Raw genomic sequence first — 24,633 nt, 5'->3', positions numbered from 1 at the left:
TGTATTGATTAGAATATAAACCTTACCGTTTCACTGAACTGCAGTAAGTGCACTATTCTGTGCTTCTGAATGGCTATATTTCATTTTCTGCCATGTTTGGTCTGGTGCAAACAGCCGAATTGCTCATCACTGCAAATCTCTTCACATAGCGTATTGTTGGGACACGGGGTTACAATGTAACTTGCTCACCTAATGTTTATGTCTGTAATATTTATATTATTTTCTAATTATTAACCACCTCATGTAAAACTCTGAATCTGCATCTCATTTCTGAGGCTTGAGGTTACTGTCCGCTGGAGGTCGCATTTCGGTCACAGAGGCATACTTTGAGAGCCTTCCTGACTGAGTGAATCAAATACGCTGTTTTTCACAAAGGCAACCTGGGGTGCTGAAATATAATTGGCTAAACTGTCATTGAAATGACCAAAACAAAGACAGACATTCTGGCATGTAACAGACATTTTCAAAGCAGAATATCTGACTTAAGCATTGTTTTTCAGATAAACAAGAATGTTTACTTTGTTTCTTAAATATCAGCAAACATATTACGGTATTTTTATGCTTCAGAAGTGTCAAAAACATGCGTATCGCACCTTTAAACCAATATAATTTTACAAGTACCTTTAACTTGTATCAATTAAGCTCACCTAAAAGATCAAGTTATAATTTCTTGAATGTTGTAACCTGATTAACTTTCTAAATTAAGATAAAGTAACAAAAATTTATGTTGTCTTGTCTTTTTTATGTAATTTTTTTACAATGTACCTTACAGATTGAAATGCGTAAGGATAGGTCATAATTTGGTACATCAGGACACATCAATATAATGATTTGCAGCAAATGTGTGAGTAAGACCAGTAATAGTGTTGGTGCAGTCCTGCTTTATTGTGTTGTAGTCAGATGTGCGTAATGTTTGTGTGGCTCCCTCCATTGACTTGGTTTTAATGGTGTTCTTTTTAAAACAAATAGATGAAATTCTAGTTCAGTTGGAGGTTTATTCTTGTTCTCTTCCCCTCCGTGGGCCTCTTTCTTTTCTTCTCTCCCTCCTTCTCTCACCTTGCCTTCCCCTCCCTTATCATTGCAAAATATGTGTGTATTGGTCAGTTGGTGTCTCTTACGTCATGCATCCTTCACTACATGTCATCGATGAGTTTGTCCTGTAACTGTGGACTGAAAGTGCGTCATGACCATGCCACAGTAGAACAAGAACAACAACGGGACACAGTCAGCGCAGCCAGACGGCCATGAATGATTTTGACTGGCACAATCCTTATCTTTCCAGTGTTATTGAGCAAACGTCTTAATTTGTTTATATTAACAGAATATTTTTTTTTGGTCTGTGAAAACCAATGGGAATCTTTATTTGTGCTTTTATCAATTAATCAAAGATTGAAGAGAATTAACAAATCACATACTGCATTTTTTCAAAAACATCCCTACTTTTTCAGAATTGGGGTGTAATGGGAAAGATTTTTGTAGTTACTAGTGATCAAAGTGGAGTAAATAATCTTGTGAAAGAAACTTGACACTTTAAACTAAATTTGAAACACTTATGTGGTTTTGCCAACAAGAAGCAGGTAAATATGTATTTGCTGAGGAATCATTTGTTCAAAATGTTGAGTCATTCAATTGAGTTAACGGCTACCTTTTGAATTAGAAATCAAAAACAAAGCCAATAAAATTAATGGCAATTGTGAGTGTGTCTGCACATTTGTCAATATATGACTAAGGGCCGGGACACACTAAGCCGACACCAAACAACTAGCACCAACAATTGTTTACTTTCAATGTCATCAAAAACCACCGATTCTACAACACCGATTCTACACTCTGAATAGAGCCAACGAGCTCAGATGTTAACCCAACGAGAGGTAACATGTGGAACACACCAAACTAACTAGCCCGACCATTTGGACTGACGAAGCCAATGGCTGACTTTCAGCTTGGTGTGTCCTGGCCCTAATGCTGCGTTTACACCAGATGCGAAAGACGCGTCAAGCGACAGTGGTTTTACATGTTAAGTCAATGCAAAGATGCAAATAGACATCCTGCGGGGCGACACGAGTGAACGAGGTGGCGCAAATGATGCGATTCACGTGAATAAAGCGTTTTGCATGATTGACACGTGTACCGTACCGTTTGAGTTGGAAAATCTGAACTTAAGTGGACATTCGCACCATGTTAACTGATTATGACATGATTATGACGTAGCGCCTGTTGTTGGTGTTGCTGACACCGGACAACAGTTCATCAAACTCGGCTCGACTCAGTTGGAAGCACCGCTGAAAGCCTCCATCATTCAGGTAAAGTTTCTGGAGGAGTTTATGAACTCAGAGCTGGGTGCACCTCAGAATGGATCTAGTAGACTCAGACACGGCTCCAAACAAATTAACGCTGTTTATCAGCCTTCCTGAAGCACATAAATGCAGCTATTCTCTCAATAAAATCCATGTTAGCCATTAAGCAATGAAGCTAGAGTAACCGGGCAGACAGAAGCCCTGCCGATGTGAATCCGCGTCTATTGTGAAGTGAATTTGTCGCGCGAATGAAGCAGGTAAACTCAATGTTCACGTGTCTATTTATGCACGAATAGCGAGATTTTTATTCACTCGTTCCGCGTCTGGTGTGAACAGCATAAGGGCGCATGTCCACCGAAGCATTTTTTTTTTTTTCTCATGTCAGAAATCACCATGTACTCTTCTAAAAATTCTCAGCTGTAAGTGCTTCTCAAGCTGCTGAAGCATTAAAACACATGCTCAGCATCTTGCTACACTGCTGCCATTTTAAAAAATGTGGTGCTTCCATTGACTAAAACATATTAAACGCTCAGCTTTGGGGAAAATGCTACAGTGGACACGTGCCCTATGCTTATATTAAAGACATTTGTGGACCCACTCAGAACCATTCCCTATGGATGAGCGTTTTAATTCGTTCAGCATTTTGCAGAGATTGATATTTATTTATATATTAATGAATTATTATTTCTTTGGGACATTTATCCATTTACAGATAACCCACTCGCACAAAATTCAGTATTTAATGTTGGGGGCCAAAACACACCTGCAACTCTGCTTGATAGAAATACAAAAAGGTTCTTGCTAATAACTTTTGGAGAGGAAGAACTATAAAGCTTTTTTTTTGTTGGTTGTGCATGTTGAATGTCTGTTGTATGCTATTGTGCTGAAGGACACAGTGAATCAGATGGATGAGCCTTGACAATATTGTTCACCAGTATCCTATTAGCTATGTAGCATTTGCCTTAGGCTACTGTTGCTAGTGATGCAGCGCTGAAGTCTTGCTAATAGTTTACAATGTTAGATTTGACTGCTTTTTGATGTGCAATGCCACAACTAAAGTGGGTTTGTGGACTTGTATGCTCGCCTTAAAGGGATTATTTACCCAAAAATGAAAATTGTCATTGTTTACTCACCCTTGACCTGTTCCAAACATTTGAGTTTTTCTTTCTTCTGTTAAACATTTTGAAAAATTGTTGAACACCTGTAACCATTGAGTTCCATAGTATTTGCCTTTTGTACTATGTCATTAGTTTTCCAACTTGCTTCAAAATATCATCTTTTGTGTTTGACAAGAAAGAGAAACTCAAAGGTTTGGAACCACTTGAGGGTGAATAAAAAGTGAGTAAATGTTTTAAAATCATTTTCAGTCCTTGAGTTTTGTGTGTTGGAGACCAGCTGTGCTACAAACTCTGTATGCCACAGTTTAATGCACTGAATTGCTATAAAATGCATGTTCATGGTTTTTTACAGATATGTTGTTGCCCGTGGCAACGACTGGCATGGCTACAGAGAGCTTTAAATATTTAGAAAAGTCCAATCTTCATTACTTAGGAAGAAATTTGTTAGTCTGTCAGATATCTTGTAATGTTTTTCATTTGAGACTTGATTCGGTCAGCATAAAGATTTACCTTTAGCGTAAGGACATCTCTAGAGGATCTGTCTGGTATATTGAGGATGGTTTAATTAGTAACAGTCAGTCACACACACACACAGGCCACGTACACACTGAGGCTAAACATGAGTCTCGCTCCTCTGACGACTGCTTGGCTTTCTTTGCTACACATGGGAGTGAAAGTCCTGTTACATTTTCAATCCTTCACATGACTTCAGTATAAACCTTTTTGCTATTTGGAGTGTCATTGAGGAGTATATTTTTCCTACATATGTTCTTCTTTTCTATTGGTTAGTTGTTGTTTTTTTTTTTTTTTTTGTATGTTATCGCACAATATAAGATTTTTCTTTTAGTATTATGAAATAATACATTATTTTTCCATTTCAAAATGTATTATCAGAATAGTTTGTGAATTTTTTTTTTTTCTTCAGGTTCAGGTTTTCTTTAAAAGTACTGAGTAAATATGAATAATATTTTTTTCTTTTATTGCTATCAAATTCATTTATGTGATTCTTGTTAGATTAGATCTGTCTTGTTTTTTCTTTCTTTGTTCAGATTTATTTTTATCTTATTAGTTCCTTGAAACTTTGTAAAAAGACTTGAATGATTCTTTTTTTTTTTTTTTTGTATTTTTAGTTTAGTTCTATAATTTTTTTTTTTTAAACACCTTTTTAGTACTCCCAAACTATCATGTGCCATTTCTGTACTCTTTAATCTTGACAAAGTTATATTCACACACACTATTTGTATTTGTTTGGTTTATTGGAAATAAACCAAACAAATACAAATAGTGTGTGTATATATATCTTACAAAAGATGCAGGTATGATTTAGAGTTTAGATTCCCTGGCCAGAACCCGATATTTCCTGCCGCTATCTGCACAGTGCGTATGTAGAGCAGAAACGGTGCATACAAATGTGTGGATCTTATTGAAAAGTTACTTTTTACTATCATTTAATGTATTTTGGTCATTATCAATGCATTGTCAATTTAATTGAGTGTGAGTATTGGCAAAAATAGACCCAGCGCTGAAATAATTGCGGCTCTGCCGCTTCAGCTATGTTGAGATGCGCTGCTTCTGTGTGCGGTATGAAAGCTTTAATTTGTTAACATGGACGGCGAAAAATGTGCTGATCACGCTCTGCTCGAAAAACAGGGACTTCCATGATGAACAGACACATGAAGCAGACTTGTCATGATAGAAAGGATAATAGTCTGCCTACAATGTCCTCTTTTTCTTATGATCCATTCTGAATAAACAAACAATGCAGTTTACATGCGTCATCATTGTTTCATTATTCATTAAGATAAATCTAAACACATTTCTGTCGTTCAAACAAGTCAGAATTATAGTTGAGAACGTCTGTTAAAACGGCCCATGTATTAAAGTCTGGTTTATATCGGGCTCATAATTACAGTTAATGTGTTGGACCTAGTCGGGCTCGGACACGAGGTGCACTGGGTCGGGTTTAATTTTTGGCCCCCATCTAAGCTCTAGTATGACTGCCATAGTTTTTGACATTTTAGACTATTTAGCCATCTCGTACAATATTGTAGTACTGAAACTTAGGAGTCTTAAAGCATACATTGATTCTTGATGTATCAATACGAACATTTTGGCCAATACAGTCAGCCCTAACTATTTTGGTAGATTAATTGTCTACCATTTCCTTTAAGGCACCACATATAAAAATTCCCTTTCTTTGGATGGGTTAATAAGTAGTTTGACACATTTGTCTAATAGTTGGTTGCACTTGCTCTTTTTTTTCTTTTTCCCTATTTTATTTTTTGGCTCATGTGCTGTCAGTATCCTCCTCATACCCAGGTTCATCTCTCTCTCTCCCTCTCTCTCTCTCTCTTACTCACTCTGTTATCTGAGAGTCGTCAGTCACTCGCTCACTCTGTCATTGAGAGAAAAGAGACTAAAAAGAACTTATGGTGACAGAAAATAGAAGCACGAGTTCAAATAAAAAGCTTTTTTTGTGGATACTTCACACACTCCTCGTTCCTACACACGAGTCTCCTTGTCCTTGGAGATTTTTTTAGGGGAGTGTTCAAGGGTAATCCTGTGCTCGTCTGATGAAACGTTCGCAGAGACACTGGAAACACGCAAACAAACACAGATGAGTGTAAAAATGCAAAAACAAAGAGCCAAAGACAACAAAAGGCTTTGCATGTGTTGTCATGAAAGCCTCATGCTATAATCTAGGATTAATGTATTTTATTATGTTTCTCTCCATCACAACAATAACATGTTGTCATCGTCATCAATAGGCTAACGTTCAAGCCAAAGCACCTTTAACATTAATTAATCAGATTGACCCAAGTAAATACGGTTTATCCTTTACAAACAACAATTCTAATGTCGTATTATTGGAGCTTATACCGCAGCGTTACACTTTCGCAGATCATTTGGAGTATGTGATGGTGATTTAAATGATGGTGATTTGTACTTACATTAACGTAATAACACACCAGGCGAGATTAAAGTAGTGCCCAGATGTCTCAACATGCTGCCGATATCCTGTAAAGCTGCTGGATCAAGATTCTGTTATTGGACCTGTTGAAACTGTTGACTGCCAAACATGGCTTACAAGCTGTAAATAATTATTGCTGTATCGCATGATTGTAGTGTTTTTAGCTGTCGAGTTCAACTGTTCTTCTGCTCTCTCTAGGTGCCATGGGAGGAGTTTACCACTATCATTCAGAGCACGCGTGCGCAGATGCCACTGACAAGGTAAGACATCTTCAATGCTTATAGCCTGTAATGTAGACTAATAAACCACATTTGCAGGGGATTCAGTCGGACTACTAAAGGCTTTGGACTACAAATCGAATGGCAATCAATGCTGTGACTTGACTGTTTGCATGGTTTTGCGCTGTTTTATCTTGTAAGGCTAGCCTGTTTAAAGAATAGCTCTTGCACAAAAACAGGTTGTATGCATACATTTTGTAAGCAAAACATAGGGTGCGTCTCAAACAGCTCCCTTTTTCATAGGGCTGGGCGATTTGGCCTAAAATCAAAATCTTGATTAATTGAACATTTGAGCTTGATTACGATTAATATATGATTATTTTAGTTATTTTTAGCCCTCATAGTTCACTGACAGGTTTTGTACAGTAAATGTGCTCACATATTGCAAGTGAGAGATTTCTAAACGAAGGGTGCATTACTTGATTTTAAAATAATTGAAGGAAACACACTATCTACTATCTGTGATTATTTATTGAACATCAATGTTGAATGACTGAAATTAAAACACGCATTGCCTGGAACGAACAGTCACTTTGTTTCTTATAAAATAGTGAAAATAAATATCTTGCACTTTTGGAAACTAAATAAAATTTTCAGTGTTTTTTCTTATTAAAAGTGGAGAAAGTAAGCAGCATCTCTTCTAAATAAATTAACTCTTACATATACTGTAAATAATATTTTAAACAGTGCATTTCTTGCATCTTCTGTAAACAAATATTTGAATGTAAATAATAATTTTAATCTAATAGAAAATATGCCATCGCAAGGCATCTCTGATGCAGCTTCCAATCATCGTCAATGAAGTGCAAATTAAGGCTCGAGAATGGGTCCACTTGACCAGAGATCAGATATTGCTGCAAAATGGCCGCAAAAGTATAAATCGGCCTTTAAAGTTTCTAAAGCCTTCTGCGTTGAGTGATTGTCCTTGCCTAGTTTTTTCTGAACGCTACCTTAATGTACAAGAAGCTAAAACTCACTCATTTAGAAGCGGGAACTGGTGGACATGCAACAACTTTAATCATAAGGTAAACGCAAAACAAAAGTTTCCATGTGGAGATCAAACAAGCTTGCTGCTGTCCCACAGCTTTCTGGGCCGCCCACACGTCAACGCTACCAAACCGACCAATCACAGAGCTTGAGCTATGCCTTGTCGCAACGTAGAGTTACATTTTTGAGAGGTGCGCAGGTATGGGACCGCGCAAAGGTTGTGCCTGATCATATGTCATGTGACCACATGCGGTAGGAACAATAACGACCAAAATCAATTGTAGGTTCTGAATGTCGATTTCGATTATTTTTCGATTAAATGCCCAGCCCTACTTGTTCATTAAGCTGCATTCACACTGGCAGCGACTTTGTAGCTGCTTGTCGCCATGAGGGGTTTCTTAGTGTCATTATAGTTGGGAAAACTTGGAGCACAGTGAATGGGGTTGTACAACAAGTATTTTTTCCAATCCTGTTTGCTGAAATAATAAAAGAAAAACACCACGATGGTGTTATCAAGACTTTCCGAAAAAGGAAAACTTGTGAGAGACTGATAACGACAGCCATAAGAGAGAACAATGTCAAATTTACTGTCCCGCCCATAAACACTGCGTTAAAAACACCTTGCATAAGTGGCAATTCGTTTTTTTTGTAATTTGATGCAAAGATGATGTAATACATATAATTAATGCTCATACGTTTTAAAAAAAAATTAAATATTACTTATTTTTCAACAATTTAAGATGCTAATGACAGTCAAATGCATCAAAATAGTCTATAATCTTGGTCCATTTGAAGTCGCTAGTGGATGTTCCTACCTTGAGGTTGCTTGGATAACATTTATGATGATATTCACCGAGACCGAATGAGTTTATGTGCTGCTAAAAATAAACTTCAGGGAAAACAATAACTTTTAAGTGAAATCAGTACATAAAATGCTTAATTACAAAGATGAACAAGGAAAAAAGCTGTGTTCCCCGTCATTGCGGCTATTTATCGCATGGACAATCCAACCGGCTGCTTTAGGAGCTGAGAGTATCAGGAGTTCTACTGATGCTCCCATTGACTATCGCTCTCAAAAGACGCTCTTAAACTGCATAATGTAGATGGATTGTCAACTTTGTGTCACTAGGCACACCCACATCCGGTTTCCAAATGTCGATGTCGCTCATGTACCGGAAGTTGCTCATTCTCAATTGAAATGAAACGTTGCTTGTTAATTTATCGCTGATTGTCGCTTGTAGTGTAAATGGGTCTTTATTCAGTGCACTTATCAGGGAGTCAGCCATTTTAAGTGCTGTCTCAATAGAATACGTACATTTTTTTTTTTTCAGTGGACTGAAAGATTTTCGAGAAGAATATATTAATTATATTTAACATGAACGGAAATGGCTAGATAGAACAATTTAGCCAATTTCAATTAATTTATAATTGTTAAATGGTTAATGATGCTGGTAGTATAAAAATCCATTTAAATAGCTATCATGTACTTTAAAAATGTCGTAAAATTTATATATATTTAAACTTTTTGTTCTGCTGCTGTTTATAAATTCCAGTTTTGATGTTGTATAATGAGAACGTTCTCATGTCACACACAGTGTCCCAATATGAAGTGAACCAAGCTTATCGCTTTACTTACTAGTACCTAAATTTGTGTACATCACCTACCGATCCATGATTGAGAGACACCCATTCACATGAGGCTTACTGTATAACAGGGGTGTCAAACTCAGTTTCTGGAGAGTTTAGCTTTAACTGTAATAAAACACACCTGCTCAAACTAATTGAGTCCTTCAGGCTTGTTTGAAACCTACAGGTAAGTGTGTTGACGCAGGGTTGGATCTAAGCTCCAGTTTGACACCCCTGCTGTAAAACACACTGCTTCTAAGTTAAGTCTTGATAAATTTAAAGGTACAATATGTAATATTTTTTTCATTAAAATATTCAAAAACCACTAGAATGTTAATGTGAACGCTAGCATATAAAGGTATTTCATCATGGTGTTAGAAAAGGAGCATTATATTTGGAGCTGTGAGGTTTCTAACACCGAGATATGCACAAATGTACTCCTGACTAATGAGAGCTTTGTAATCTGCGTCTATATAAAAGGTGTTTGTTGTGTTAGAGCCGGATTTGAAATTGACACACTTGGCATTGCTTAAGGATCTGGCAAGAGCACGTCTGCAGAGAGCAGCATATGTTTGACGAGAGTGACTGAAAGCTTTTAAAGTCAAGGTTGTGTGGAAAGCCCTTATTTGGAGATGGTTTGGGTGGGTATTATGCAAACAACTGAACTTGTGCGCACAATCCCTCATTTAAATCAGTGTTCCTCAACCACAATCAGGAAGACCACCAGCACTGCATGTTTTGGATGTCTCCTTTGTCTGTCAGACCTATTACAGCAAATGAGCTGATGATCTGAATCAGGTGTGTTTGGTTAAGGAGACATGGAAAATGTGCAGAGCTGGTGGTCCTTCAGAAGTGTAGTTGAGAAACACTGTTTTAGGGTACTCCAGACTCACTAACATTAGAGTTTAAAGTCTTTCTGTGATGCAGAAGTTGCTTAGGCTTTAATTTCAATACGTTCATGAACTAACAACTGAAATTGAAGATTGAGAAGGGGGTGTGGCTTTATTTTGTGCATCATCCACTCCTAGTAATCTATAGGTTGTTTTTAATCACAATAATAACTTTTCTAGTTTTGTCACAAAGGTTACATTCCTTTTTTGTTCTGTCAATGAACTTACCATCAACAAACAGTCACTGCTGCTGCACATCTCGATGTTCACCTTACGATTGTTTATTCCAGTAAAGACATGCATTATTGCAAAACAAGATGGAGATTTCATTGTAGCAATTACATGGCAGGGTACGTTCTTTATATTCTAATGGATTTTGTGTGGTGGTGTTTGAATATGACTTCTTTTATAACATTTTAACATATTTACATAGCTAGGCCTGTAAATCTTTATTGGTGCTGACAGACGATTTATCGCGTTCAAAAAAAGTTTATACACATGGATGTATTGAATAAATGTTGACTACATGAAACCTTTTCTTCCATTTTCCAGCCAGTTCCCCCCCCCCCCCCCCACCCCCCTTTATGAGCAAAAACGTTTGTAAGTCTAACGGTTAAAAGCTGTAACGTTTAAAAGCTGTTCGACTTTTCTTATTTTGACCGATTTAAACAATTACAAGCAACATAAAACAAACATTTTAACGTTCTGATAGCGATTGCTGTGTAGAAGAATCACTTCCTGCCCTTTATTTGAATCTCGCATCATCAATGACGTCATGTTAAAACAACCTATTGGTAAGAGGGGTGTGGTTAAGAATACTGTGGCTGAGGCCTTCAATTTGACGTCATCAGAGAAAGGTCGCCACTAAAAAAAACGCAGAAGCAAATGGTCAGATTTGATTGAAGATTACCAAAACACATATTTTCCTTCAGTGGATTAATTGTTCACCTGAAGAATAACAATGTGTGCTAGCAAAATAAGCATCTACATCAAAAAATGGTATCGAATATCTATTTTTATTTATTTATTTTTATTTATTTTAAATTTTTATTTATTTATTTTTTTGGTATGACATCGAAGTTAGAAATTTTAGTATCGTGACAACACTTTAAAAAATACACCTTTTGAGAACATCAACCTGAATTACTTTTTATTTTAGGATATGAAAAGATATAACATTTAACATGAGCTCAGCTTTAAGATTCCAAATAATTGTTTGGGTCAATGTATGTGACTCGTTTTGTACCAAGAGTGTGTTTGCATTGTCTATGGTTAAAAATAATTTAATATTTTTCACCCTCAGAAATTCCAATTTGCTCATATTTGAGTGCCATAAATTTATAACGTTCATAGAACGGAGAGGAAAATGTCATTCTGTCACTGCTAGTCTTTTAAAATCGAGTGCGAAAAGGGAGGGAAGACAAAAACAAAAGACTGTTCCTGCCCTGTTTTACTCCACAGTGTTTACAGTCAAAGGGAGGAGGAGGGCTAGCTGAATACAGCTTTGAGATTGGCTGGAGCAACCTCTGGGGGCGGACCCAACCCTGTGAGGGAGGGAAAGGGGGAGGGGGAGGAATGTGAGAGGGCGGCGGGAGAGGAAGAAGGGATGATGTGAGAGAGGGGAAGAGGAAAGGGGGAGCAGGGGCACTAATGATTTCACCTCCAGCTGTGGGACACAGAGAGAGGGGAACAGTGGCAGAGAAATGGATGGCTGTCGAAATGAAGGTAGTGGAAAAAGACCCGTGTGTCTTTGTTGGTGCGGGGCTAGGGACTGAGTTATGGCTGAATAAGACTAAGGGAATTTAGTCTGTATTTCTGAGAGGGTTTTGCAATGTAAGAAAGAAAAAAAAGAGGCTTGAATGGTTTTGCTGCTCTAGCTCTTAGTGGTAGAAAAGAAACCAGGCCAACAACCCATACGGTTTCCTGTTTTGACAAATGTGTGTGGGTATGCGTGTTTAAGGGAGAACGACGCGCACACAGAACAGAAGAGTGTTTGGGCCCATGGGTAACCACGTCTCATCCTGTGTGTGCTGACTGTTCAGAACTAAACAAAGCATATTTAGGGTGTGTGGAGCCGTTTGGAAAGCTTTGAGCTCGCTGCTGGCCGTTTATATGAACAGCAGAACAGGACGTGTTGGCTCTTGGGAGGTCCTGAATATAGAGTGCTGAAACTGAGACGTGTGTGTCCATTCCTAGGCCTCTGCACAGGCAGAAACAAGCTCTCTATGACGGAGAATGTAAAGCGGCCTCAAATGGGTTTGCCTGTCAGAGGGAGGAAAAGAGGGAGGAGAAATGAAAGGCTGGAAAATAATGAGACGGAGGAGGAGATGAGAGGGGGCCCGCTTATTCGGAGCACTTTCATAAAGTCCCAGCGTTTGAAGAGCAGTCACCCAGCGCAAGGACTCTATAGACTCAGCCTATTAAATATTAAAGTATTACACTGAAACAGAAGCACATTGTGAATTGGCACATCAAAGCAGCTCTTCGGTTAGGCGTGCGAGGATGTGGAATCTCCTGCTGGTTGTTGTTTGCGGAGGTTGGAAAATGCAGCATCTCGTGATGTCAGGACCTGGCAAAGTAGTGTGTTTGGTGCTTTCATTTTTCACTTCCAAATGCACCTGTTATTTGAGAGAATGTGAAAGCCTTTCAGTGCGCCTATTTTATATTACATTATTGGGTAGGGAAGTCTCACAAAGGATGATCGATATATAATTACACTGTAAAAGATGCAAGGTTCCACACAATTTATTCATGTTGTCCCAAGAAAAATGGATTAAGTTGACGTAACAAATATAAGTGGACTAAAACAATTAAGTTGTCCCCAAACAATCTCAAGAATTGTGTTGTCCTTTTAAATATGTAGTTTGAACCAGCAGCAAAATAATTTGTGTATTATTATTATTATTATTATTATTATTATTATTATTATTATTATTATTATAAATATATTATTGCTATAAATATATTGTAGCTATTATTGGGGCCAAGCAGACCAGCGGCCACATCATAAACAAGCACGGCAACAAGCTACAGAGCAATTGGAAAATTCTATAACTTTTTTGGCAGTATGGTCTGAGCCAAATTTGGTGGAAATTAGGCAAACAATCTATGGAGAGTTCAAAACAACTGATTTTCAAACTAATTCAAGATGGTGTAAAGGAAGTTATTTAAATTAGGATATAAATTATATCATTTTGCGCATAATAATGGTACAAGGAATCTGCAAGACTAGTCTCATGACAGTAAACAAAACTATTGAAAAGTCATTTTAAAATTTTTGTATGATTTTTATTGATAGAATTTAATTGTTTGTCAATTTTACATAGAAGGTGGCTCAAACTGACGTAGTTTGGTCAATGTCAGGTCTAGATCACACACAATTTTATAAATTTTGGACAAAGAATTAAGAAGTTATAAGCAAATAAGCAAATTTTTTTTTTTTTGTATCTCCAGACCATTAGGGGGCAGTGCGACGAAACGCTAACTCACTTTAGATCATGGTTGTGATAACACACCAAGTTTGGTGTGAATACATCAATGCGTTACGGAGATAACACCTTAAGCCAATTTTCGCAAGTTAATTGAAAACAGTTTGTTTAATCAACTTGAATTCAATAACTTTTTCCCAGCATGGTCTGTAAATCATGTGATTTTCAATTTTGTTGAAAATCAGAAAAACGAAAAATTTTAAATGGCGAAAAAAGTTTAATGACGAAAAATGATGACATAGGGTACGCAGGGTATGCACCCTATGTCATCATTTTTCGTCATTAAACTTTTTTCGCCATTTAAAATTTTTTGAATTGGCTTGAGCCAAGGAAATTTTATTTATTTATTTTTTTTTTTACCCATTTCACTTATTTAATTTTAAAAAAATTTTTACATCACAAAAAAGGGAACAATCAACATCGCAAGGCATGTTTACTATTAAAATAAATTCAAAATTCTCTTTAAAAATAAATAAATACAATTAAATATTAACTGCAGCAAGGATCAGTAAAAAATACATACATCAAAGGAAAAAAATCTATAATAATTAATATTTTGAAGATGAAATGCAAAGAGCTTCAGTTATTTTATTTTGGCTTCTAAAGTATTTGAAGCTTTGAGCCACTTTCCCTACCTTAGAAAGAAAACACCTAAAAGAGGGCCCGCTTTTTTCTATTTACAACAATGAATATGATATTTACCCATTAGTAAAATAAAGTTCACAACATCAGAGAAAGAAAAATGTCATCCATATTTTTCTGATAAAGCAAGCCATGGTTGTGTGTGTTTGTTTGAGCTTGTATTACTCTACATGCACCTATAAACGTACTATGCATGCACATGACATCATTTTCATTTTCATCATTTTATTATTATTATTATTATTATTATTATTATTATTATTATTTTGTTAGAGAATTTTTATTAAACGTTATATTACTAAAAACATTACATTTGCCTGGGTTTAGCATAGGGTTAAGGAACTGATCTTGTAAAAGAGTTGTTGTTTTAATCCCACAAGGCACATCCCTGAACAACCACCATTGTACCCACCTCGCAAGGCACTTAACCTCAGATTTCTAAGTGTACTGTTGGGTAAAAGTCACTTTGGGTAAAAGCACTAGGGACACATAAGTACCTTGAGACTGAGAGCAAGTACCAACTGGTAACAGAACCCTACCCCTGCAGTTTGGCATGTTCTGAGTATTTTAAGAAATCCCTATGGTACAGAGATGCAAATTATTTCCATCTAATGGAAGAATGCATACTTGACTCAGTTGCACTGGGTGTTGGTCTGCTTGCTCAACAACAGCTCTACGAATTGTCACAATGAGACACCATAGTTAATGTTGGGAGTTCCCTGTGCTCTGCAACAGTCTCGGCTAACTTCATCATCACTGCTGGTTCACATAAGTCCAGCTGTATAGCATGCTGTAAAGATGTCCACTCCTGCCTCCAGAAGTTGAAAATCTGAATGTACATGTGTAACAACTGTGACAGACAAAACAAAACAACCAGAACAGAAAAGAAACAAAGCTAAAATAACCAACCAGAACAGAAATGAGAAAAAAAACGGAAACAAAACCCAAAACAAAAACACAAAACCCACTCAAAACAAAACCCAAATACAAAACTAACCCAAAACAAACACGAATTCCACCCAAAACAAAACGCAACACAAAACAAAAACACAAAGACCAAAACCAAAAACAAAACCCACTCAAAACAAAACAAAACCCAGCCAAAACAAACACAAAACAAAACCTGCCCAAAACACAAAAAAACTAAAACAAAACTCACTCAAAACAAAACCCACCCAAAACAAAATGCAAAACAAAAAACAAAACCCCACTCAAAACAGAACCCAAAACAAGACCCACTCAAAACAAAAACCCATAACATGACAAAACCCAAAACCAAAGACAAAACCCACTCAAAACAAAACCCAGCCAAAACGAGCACAAAAAACATACACAAAACAAAATACAAAATAGCACAAAACCCAAAACAAAAACCCATAACAAAACCCAGCCAAAACGAGCACAAAAAACATACACAAAACAAAATAGCACAAAACCCATAACAAAACCCAGCCAAAACGAGCACAAAAAACATACACAAAACAAAATACAAAACACAAAACCCAAAACAAAAACCCAAAACCCAGCCAAAACGAGCACAAAGAAAACATACACAAAACAAAATACAAAACACAAAACCCAAAACAAAAACCAAAAACAAAACCCAAAACGAGCACAAAGAAAACATACACAAAACAGAATACAAAATAATAACACAAAACCCATAACAAAACTCAAAACTAAAAACAAAACCCACTTAACCAAAACAAATCACTGAGCTAAAAACAACCCAAATTGGCTGAATGAATACAAGACTGAAACTGATCCAACGAGTTAACGCATCATAAGTTGATTTTACCCATTCGTTTTATTAAATCAAATGCTGTCTACCTCATCTATTAACTACTTCTTTTGGCAGAGCTGTGTAAAATGAACAAAACAAGCTTGACTTTATGTGATATCTTCCATATTGATAGTAAATACAGCTATTTTAATAAGCCTTTTAAAATGTATTTTTAAAATTCTGCCCAAATTTGTGCAGATGTTTTTCAAGTGTAACAAAATATTATTATTGTACAGCAGAAATGTACTTTTTTTTTAATAAAAAATATTTATTGAAATTTAAAAAAATTTAAAGGAATATCACAGTTTTAGTCAGTTTATTATTTAATAGGTAATCCTGTATAAAAATCCTAAATAAAGAAACTGTCAAATGTATTGCATTACATTTGTAAATGTAGTAAATTAGGAATTGTGTATTCTGTTATCAATTTAAGCGTACATTTTTGTCAATCTTGTAAAGGAATGTTTGTTGTTGTTGTTGTTGTTGTTGTTGTTATTATTTATTTTTATTTTATTTATTTATTTATTATTATTATTATTATTATTATTATTAATTTCAAGACACCAAGTCTTAATGTTATGACAAATTGTGCCGCCCTGTGAACAACAACAAAAAAATCTACAGGTCTGTATTTATCAGGGGGAATAAAATTCTCTCCTCTAAAAAAATGCAGTGCTGGTACAAGCAATTCCACAGTCATATAAGCTCATTTTTGCAGTTAAATTCCTAAATGCTCCACACATACAGAATCTATATCATATCCAGAATCTGTATCATAACTAGAATCTGTAAATCCCCCATGATTTCCAGCCCCGGTTTAAACCCACAGCAGAGCTGACTGCTCTCGGATCGCACAGATACAGTGGCTGGGTGTTCAGCACTTTGCCAAGCTTCCTCACAATAGCAGTGGTTATTCCCTGTAGACACTGCGGCCCCCCCAGGCACAGAGCACTCGCTATTTGTTGAGCATGTGATGGCGGGTTCTGTAGCTCTAGTTTTAAAGCTGGATTTTGAGCTCTGACATATACATGTGGCACTAAGGACTGTTTTCACGCTCCACTATAATGTATATGGCCACACCCCATACGTTTACAAGGACAACGACATTTTAATATTGGACAGTACTCATGCAGTGATTTCGAATCTACCATGTAAACAGATTTTGAGTACTTAAAAATAAACATAAATTGAAAGTCACACGAGATGTGGAGTATTGTTATTTTAGTTACATTATCAAAGTAGTATAGATCACACTATTATGGTTGTGTATTACTTTTCTCCGCATTTTGTGACCAGATATACACAGCTTTACAGCTAATTGTATCCGCTGTAGTCTGATTGCCATGACAAATGATAAACTGCGCTTGAAGCTTCCATAAAGTAAAAAATTAAACACCCAAAACTGTATGTGCTATCATAACTAAGACTTTAACTGTGGAGGGAATGTTGTATGGCATCGTGTGGGGATTTAATGATATGTGCCATTAATCAATGGATGTACTAATAACTTAAGGGTGGGCGATTAGTCGAAAATCCATAACAACCAATGTAATTCCCCCATGTACTTTTATTTCAATTTTTTGATCCTGTTAATGCTAAGTGGAGGTAAGCAAATAAATAACACTGAGAAAAAAAATCGTTCAATAATTTAATCCATGTTAATGGTCAATTATGCAAGGTTTTGATTTCAGGTCATATCGCCCAGCCCTGCTATAACATGTATAACGGGACTTGTTAAAACAACAGTAAATAATGATAATTTTTGTTGTTGTTGTTTTTATTTATTATTTATAACAACAACAAAAGTGAATGACAATTGTTGTTGTTGTGTATTATTTACAACAACAAAAGTAAATGACAGTTTTTGTTGTTTACTACAACAACAAAATAAAAAAAATTGTTGTTGTTATTTACAACTGCAACAAAAGTAAATAATAATTGTTTGTTTTGATTTATTATTTACAACAGCAACAAAAGTAAATGATAATTATTGTTGTTGTTTATTATTTACAACAACAACAAAAGTAAATTATAGTTTTGTTGTTTATTGTTTACAACGACAACAAAAATAAATGATGATAATTTTGGTTGTTGTTTTTACAACAACAAAAGTAAAAAAAAATGTTGCTGTTTATTTACGTCTGCAACTAAGGTAAATTGTTTACTTTTGTTGTTGGAGTAAACAACAACAATCACCATGATAACTTGTTGTTGTTTATTATTTGTTGTTGTTATTATGTGTAAAATGTACAAGTTTAAGTTTTGATAAATCCAATATTTTGAAAAACGTTACATTCTGAAAAGATGCTGATATTTCAGTCCGAATTTGTGTAAAATGTTTTGTAATTAAATTTGATTGTGTAATCAAAACATTACTATTATCTGTTTTTTTTTAAATAGTCAATTGATATTTGTTGCTATTATAATAATATTTATCGTTATTATATATTCTTTATTATTATACAATGTTTTGCTAATCTTCTGCTAGCATGTGAAGTCCACATGAGCGTGTTCAGATTTTCTTGTCCATCCCCCTCACCCACTCGTCTCCCAGCCCAAACATGGATGTACAGCCACATTAATGTTTCATACTAATGGACCTGTCTGACCGGGTTTGGACAGATGTGTGTGTCTGTGGGTGTTTGCGTTGTGCATCTTGGATGCTGTCTGGCTTTGTGCCGATGTGCTCATTTCTAGATGTGCCTTTTGTTTTTCCTTTATTTGTCAATGCCTTGTAATTTTGTTTGAGTGGGTGTGTTCACTTAGTTGTAGGTTGAGCACAAAATTGACAACCTGGCTTTAAGGATTTTTGGACTGCACTTTTTTGGGGATTTAAAATGATGTGGTAATTGCATATGTCAGTATAATTCATTAATTCGTTTTCCTTCGGCTTAGTCTCTATTTCAGAGGTCGCCACAGCAGGATGAACCGGCAACTATTCCAGCATTTAAAGTCAAAGTCAGCTTTTTTGTCAATAAAACTACGTGTACAGGACAAACAAAGTATTGAAATTGCGTTACTCTCAGCCCCTAGGTGCATAACAGTAATAATAATAGTAATACAAAAAGTAGATACAATTACACAACTAAAAATATAAGTAAAATGAAAAAATGTAAAGTATAATTACACTTAAGGGCATATGGCAAGCAGTGCAAACCAAAGTGCGCAGATGCAACACATGTTTTATACAGCAGATGCCCTTCCAGTCACAACCCTGTACTGGTAAATGTCAGTATAATATGGTTGCTTTTGTTAATATTAGTTAACATGTGCAATTTAATATACTTCTAAAGCATTAAGTAATATTGATTTGCGATATATTAGTGAGTTTTGATGATATGTGAAGTTTATTTGCAAAAATGGATACTGTTTTATTTATTTTCAGATATTATTTGTGGCACATTGAAGCACATTTTCAAAACGTCTGATTTATGAAAGTGTTTACACATTTTGCTTTTGTTACCTAAATTTATTTACGCAAGTTAATCATGTTTCAGCTTCAAGTTTATCGAAATACAATATTACAATAATATAATATTTATGATTTAAGTCCGTTATAGTCGGTGTGATCTCAACATTTTATTATTATAGCAAAAAGATCAAGACTTTGTCGATGCACATTAACAGAAGTAAAAGTTTTTGCTTATGTTAGTTTTATAACTAATGTTGCCAATTGATGAAACCTTATGGTAATGTGTTAGCAAGCTCCTTTTAATTAACTTTTTTTTTTAATCAAGTCTAGCTGGTTTCATCAAGCTATATCATATTGGAATTAAAATGATCATACTGTATTGATGATATGACATATCGTTTCATCTCAAGGTTTCTGAAATAGCTCAGGCTATTAACAATTAATTTTATCAAAGTGAAAGACTTTGTTTCCTCAGGTAAAAGGTATGTGACTTTGTAATTTTAAAGTTGCATCTTTGTATGCTGATTTACCTCCAGAGGGTGCATATTAGGACCTAAACAAACCTTTAAATAGCTTTGAAATTAGTTTTTATTTTTCTTAAATTAATACTACCGCTATTGCTAATGTTGCTAATACTACTACTAATATATAATCATTTTAAAAATGTAATCTAAAATAATACAATATATTAGGGCTGCACAAAATATCATTTGAGTATCGATATTGCAATATGTGCGTCTGCAATAGTCACATCGCAGGAGAACCTGTTGTTGTGACTATATTTCACCAGAAACCACAGGTCAAAACATGAAATTTGTGGAGACACTGCAGAATTTAATCATAAGAGTGAATGTTTATCATCTGCTATGTGTTTTAAGGCCTGTGGCCTTGGGAGCATTTTAAGAAAGTTTAAAGCATTTTAATAGTGCATAAAGACGTTTAATAAATGATGAAGATTTCAATTTCTGAAAACCATAAAGCACTGTTTATTTCACTGTAATATATTCTCCATATATATATATATATATATATATATATATATATATATATATATATATATATATATATATATATATATATATATATATATAGTCTCCATATTATATTTCACTCCCCTACAAAATCATTTTAATAAATCTAAATAAATGACATTCCAAAGAGAGCTATTTAAGTCATCTGGTGAATTTGTATTTATTTCGCAGCGTATATCGCAGAGAAAAAAAAATATTGCAGTTAAATTTGTTCCAATATCGTGCAGCCCTACAATATATAATATTACATCTCATATACAGAGCTATGCATGTGTTTTTCATATCATAATGCACCTCTCTCTTTCTCCTCCAATAGCAGTGACGTATGTTTGGCTGCTTTAGAATGTTTCAGGTATGCTGCCCATCCATGTCTGTGTAGGCAGTCACTGGTTTGGGGTGGTTTAAATGTCTCCAGGCTGTTCTCCAGGCACTGTTCATAGCTGATCATTTTCAATTCTGCACTTTCCCCCTCTGAGCTCCACCCTGCAGCCCCCAGGGGCTCTTTCCTGTCCTCCCCCCTCCGTCCATCCATCTACACCCCCTCCAGTGTCTCATCCCTCCCTTCACCTCTCTCCTGCCCTCCGCTCATGAAAAAAAACTCAGGACTGAGGTCGTTCTCTGCTTTCCTTCCTCCATCTGCAAATCACTGATTAATCACAATTAACACTTTTAGTTGATTGACAGCTCTGATACACTCGTACATGCAGATATACGCTCTTGCGTACAATGGTACAATAACCATGTTTTTATTCAAAAGAACCATTTTACATGTCCAGGAATCACACCTTCATAAAAGTAAAAGCTAGCTGTGTAATTGTTGCGACTGTTTCCTATTCTAGGTCTTTCCACTGCTCTTGAAAAGGCTTCATGCTCATTATGAAGTTGTCATGCAGGCCGACAGTGTGACCATATGGCCATCAGAACAGGAGAAGGCATTTCAACACACTGCTAGTTTTAATATCCAGCTTTAGAACACGGCTGTTAAATCTTCCATAGCTGTGCTAAAACTGACATCTTCAACTTCTCAAGGTTCTGCTCTAGTAAAACACTGTATGTGTATATTAACTTAACTTGACTGTGTGTATAATACATCTCATAAAAATACTTATAATAACTAAATATAATATAATGGTATCTCAGTGATCCTAAAACAGCACTGGCTTGTAGCAATTGTATAAATAATTTAAAACTCATTGGTTTCTTGTGAAAAAGCTATAGAAGACGTCCTAATTTTTGAAGTTGCATCTTTGTTGGCTTATTTACCTCCAGGAGATGCATATTAGTACCTAAACATACACTAAAGTAATGTAAATACACTAAAGTAAATGTTTTTTTTTTTGGTTTGTTTTTTTTAATGTATTGCTACTACACTGCTGCTAATACTAAAACTACACTACTGCTGATAATTTGATTAATCTTTTATATTTTCTGTACCTGAAATGACCAGTGGGGTGGTGTTCTTGTGTCCTTAGTGTGTTGTTGTACTATAAGAATCTATAAATGAATTTAGAAGGCAGCTTTGGTCTCTTTTAATTGCGTTATGATTTTGTTGTGAATTGTATAAATTAATGTTTGTGGTGTTACGACTAGCTGGACACACCAAGCCGATGGTTGGACATTGGGCTTTGACTTTGGTGGTCTGGCTAGTCGTTTTTTTTTTATGTCAGCGCTTGTTGGCCTGAATCAGCATTGGCTATTGGCTGAAGAGAGCGGCGCTCTGATTGGTTATTCAACAGTGAGTCAGAGCGCGAGTGTGATGTAGTGAAGTGATGTAGTTGGTAAACAATTTAAGTCAAGAAGGAACAAGGGGGCGGGCTGTCTCTGAACGTGGAAATCGTTCTTGTTTCAGTCGACTTTCGTCCGTTTCGTATATTAACAGGCAGCTATTTGGTCCAGATGTAACCAGACGTGAGCCAACACAAGGTGACAAAATGGTTGACTTGTCTGTGCAAATTGTTTGGCATCACCTTGCTGTGTACTGGCACTTTTAAAGTAGAATAAAAATTGACTCAGTTAAAACATCTAGACATAAAATATAGTGAAAGCGTTATTTATTTATTGATATGAAGATTTATTTGTAGTATTGTGAGTCTAGATTAAATCATGTTTTTTGTGTGCATGCGTGTGTACTACCTTGGGCTATAAGATTTCCATGATGAAGAAAACACAGGTGGAATCCAGTTATTAAATTGGATGTAGCTGTATTACGTCAAATGTCATAGAATTTGGAAAAAAAAATTGACACTGTAATTTGATAACCGTGAAAACATTGGGTCACTATAAAACAAGAATTACTATTTTTATGTTTTATTACTATTTTTATTTTATTTTATTTCTGTTATTACATCATAAAAACACAATGTAATGGGTAATTTAATAAATTATATTTCTCAAATAATTTCATAACGTTCAGCCATAGGAGTATCCCTTCTAGCAATGACCACCATCCCATCCATGACCTCTCGCTGGATCCACTCCTCATCTACCAAAGAGAGAAATGTCTGAACCACTTCTACTGACCATATGTGATGGTATAAAAATAGTTTACTTGTGTGAACCAACAATACAGCATTAACTGATGCTAAGTAATGTTATTTTGGGGAGGGGGGTTTGGTGTCAGTGTTATGTATTTGTACTTTAATAACAATAATTCCTTACATTTTATTTAGCGCATTTCCAGGCACTCAAAGCACTTTATATATATTTTTTTAGGGGGGGATCTCCTCATCCACCACCAGTGTGTAGCATCCACCTGAATGACATGATAGCAGCCATATTACGCTACACCACACACCAGCTAATTAGTGGAGAGGAGAGGAGTAATGAAGCCAGTTATGATAAGGGGATGGTTAGGAGGCCATGATGGACAGAGTTCAGTGGGCAAATTTGGCCAGGATGCCAGGGTTACACCCCTACTGGGATTTTTAACGACCATAGAGAGTCAGGACCTCGGTTTATTGTGACATCTGAAAGGCGGCACTCAATGAGCAGTATAGAGTCCCCATTAATATACTGGGGTGTTAGGACCCACACAGACCATTTCCGGCAGCAACCTAGTTTGTGATCTCCCATCCTCCAGCTTTTCTGACCTCAAACCAACTTTGCATTAAGAGCATCTTTTTATTAACTTTAATCAATTAATTAATTAAAAATGTGCACACATATTTGAGCAGTGTATGTTTTCATATTTCAATATTATTTACATTTTATGTAGCATTGACTTGGCAGTTGTGCTACTTGACAAGTCTGATTCATGTCATTTTCCAATGCCTTTCTGTCTATTAATTATGACAGTGATGGATGGTGTATGGAAACAAGGTTGCTGAAGGCCAAAAACAATGTTATTTTCCAACATGTATATAATAACATTTTGTGGGTGTGAGAGGAGAATATAGAGCGTGTACTCTAGGTTGATGTCATTGTTTTGAATGGGATGCGGCAGCTGACACAGACGTTATTTTGCAAGGTCTCACCTCACTCACACGGAGACTACGAGATCGTTTTTACCTCATGGAAAATGAGATGAGAGGAAATAGAAGGTAGATCTGTTTCAGGAGGCTTTTTAAATAAACCGGACTCAAATCCATTCTCAGACAAGTCTGGCCTGCTCCCCAGCTGCTTCCTCTTACCGGTTTCTCACACACAGTCAAGTCAACGGCTGCTCTCTGTATCTCCACACTTGGCTAAACCCTGTTTTGTGTGAGCTCACTTTACCACCCACAACGAGTGTGTGTGTCCCATGTGCTTCTCTCTGTAATCACAAGCGTGTTCCTTTAGGATGGGCCCTTAGGCTACGTTTACACTAGTGGGATGTAGTTTTTAATTGGTGATTTAAAGTTTTTTAATTATCCTTGCCCATATTGGTGTTTTCACTACATTTCTGAAGATTTCCATTCACACTACATGACTGAAAACAGATTTCAGAAGCTAACAAATTATTATAAACAATTGTAGGCTATATACAAATATATAAAAGCAATAAGGGCCGTTCGCCTCGTGGGCAGTGCACCAATATGTAGCGCAACTTTGCTTTGAGTGTCCCGAGTTGAATTTTTGCTTAAGGAGCTTTTCCGATCCCACCGCCCCCTTTCTCTCCCTCCAATTTTTTCT

General features: G+C 36.0%; 1 protein-coding gene across 1 annotated transcript in view; it reads left to right on the top strand.

The window, feature by feature from the left end:
- rnf38 (ring finger protein 38) overlaps nt 1-24,633 on the top strand; it is a 68,728-nt gene that overhangs the window by 22,444 nt on the left and 21,651 nt on the right. Inside the window, exon 3 of the mRNA XM_056460743.1 lies at nt 6,585-6,646. Coding sequence (XP_056316718.1) covers nt 6,585-6,646 — 62 coding nt within the window. The remainder of the gene's footprint in view (nt 1-6,584; nt 6,647-24,633) is intronic.

Source organism: Danio aesculapii, chromosome 1 (genome assembly GCF_903798145.1).
Source record: "Danio aesculapii chromosome 1, fDanAes4.1, whole genome shotgun sequence".
Classification (NCBI taxonomy): Eukaryota; Metazoa; Chordata; class Actinopteri; order Cypriniformes; family Danionidae; genus Danio; species Danio aesculapii.
Note: the sequence above shows the minus strand (reverse complement) of the source record. Positions and strands in the feature narration are given on the sequence as shown.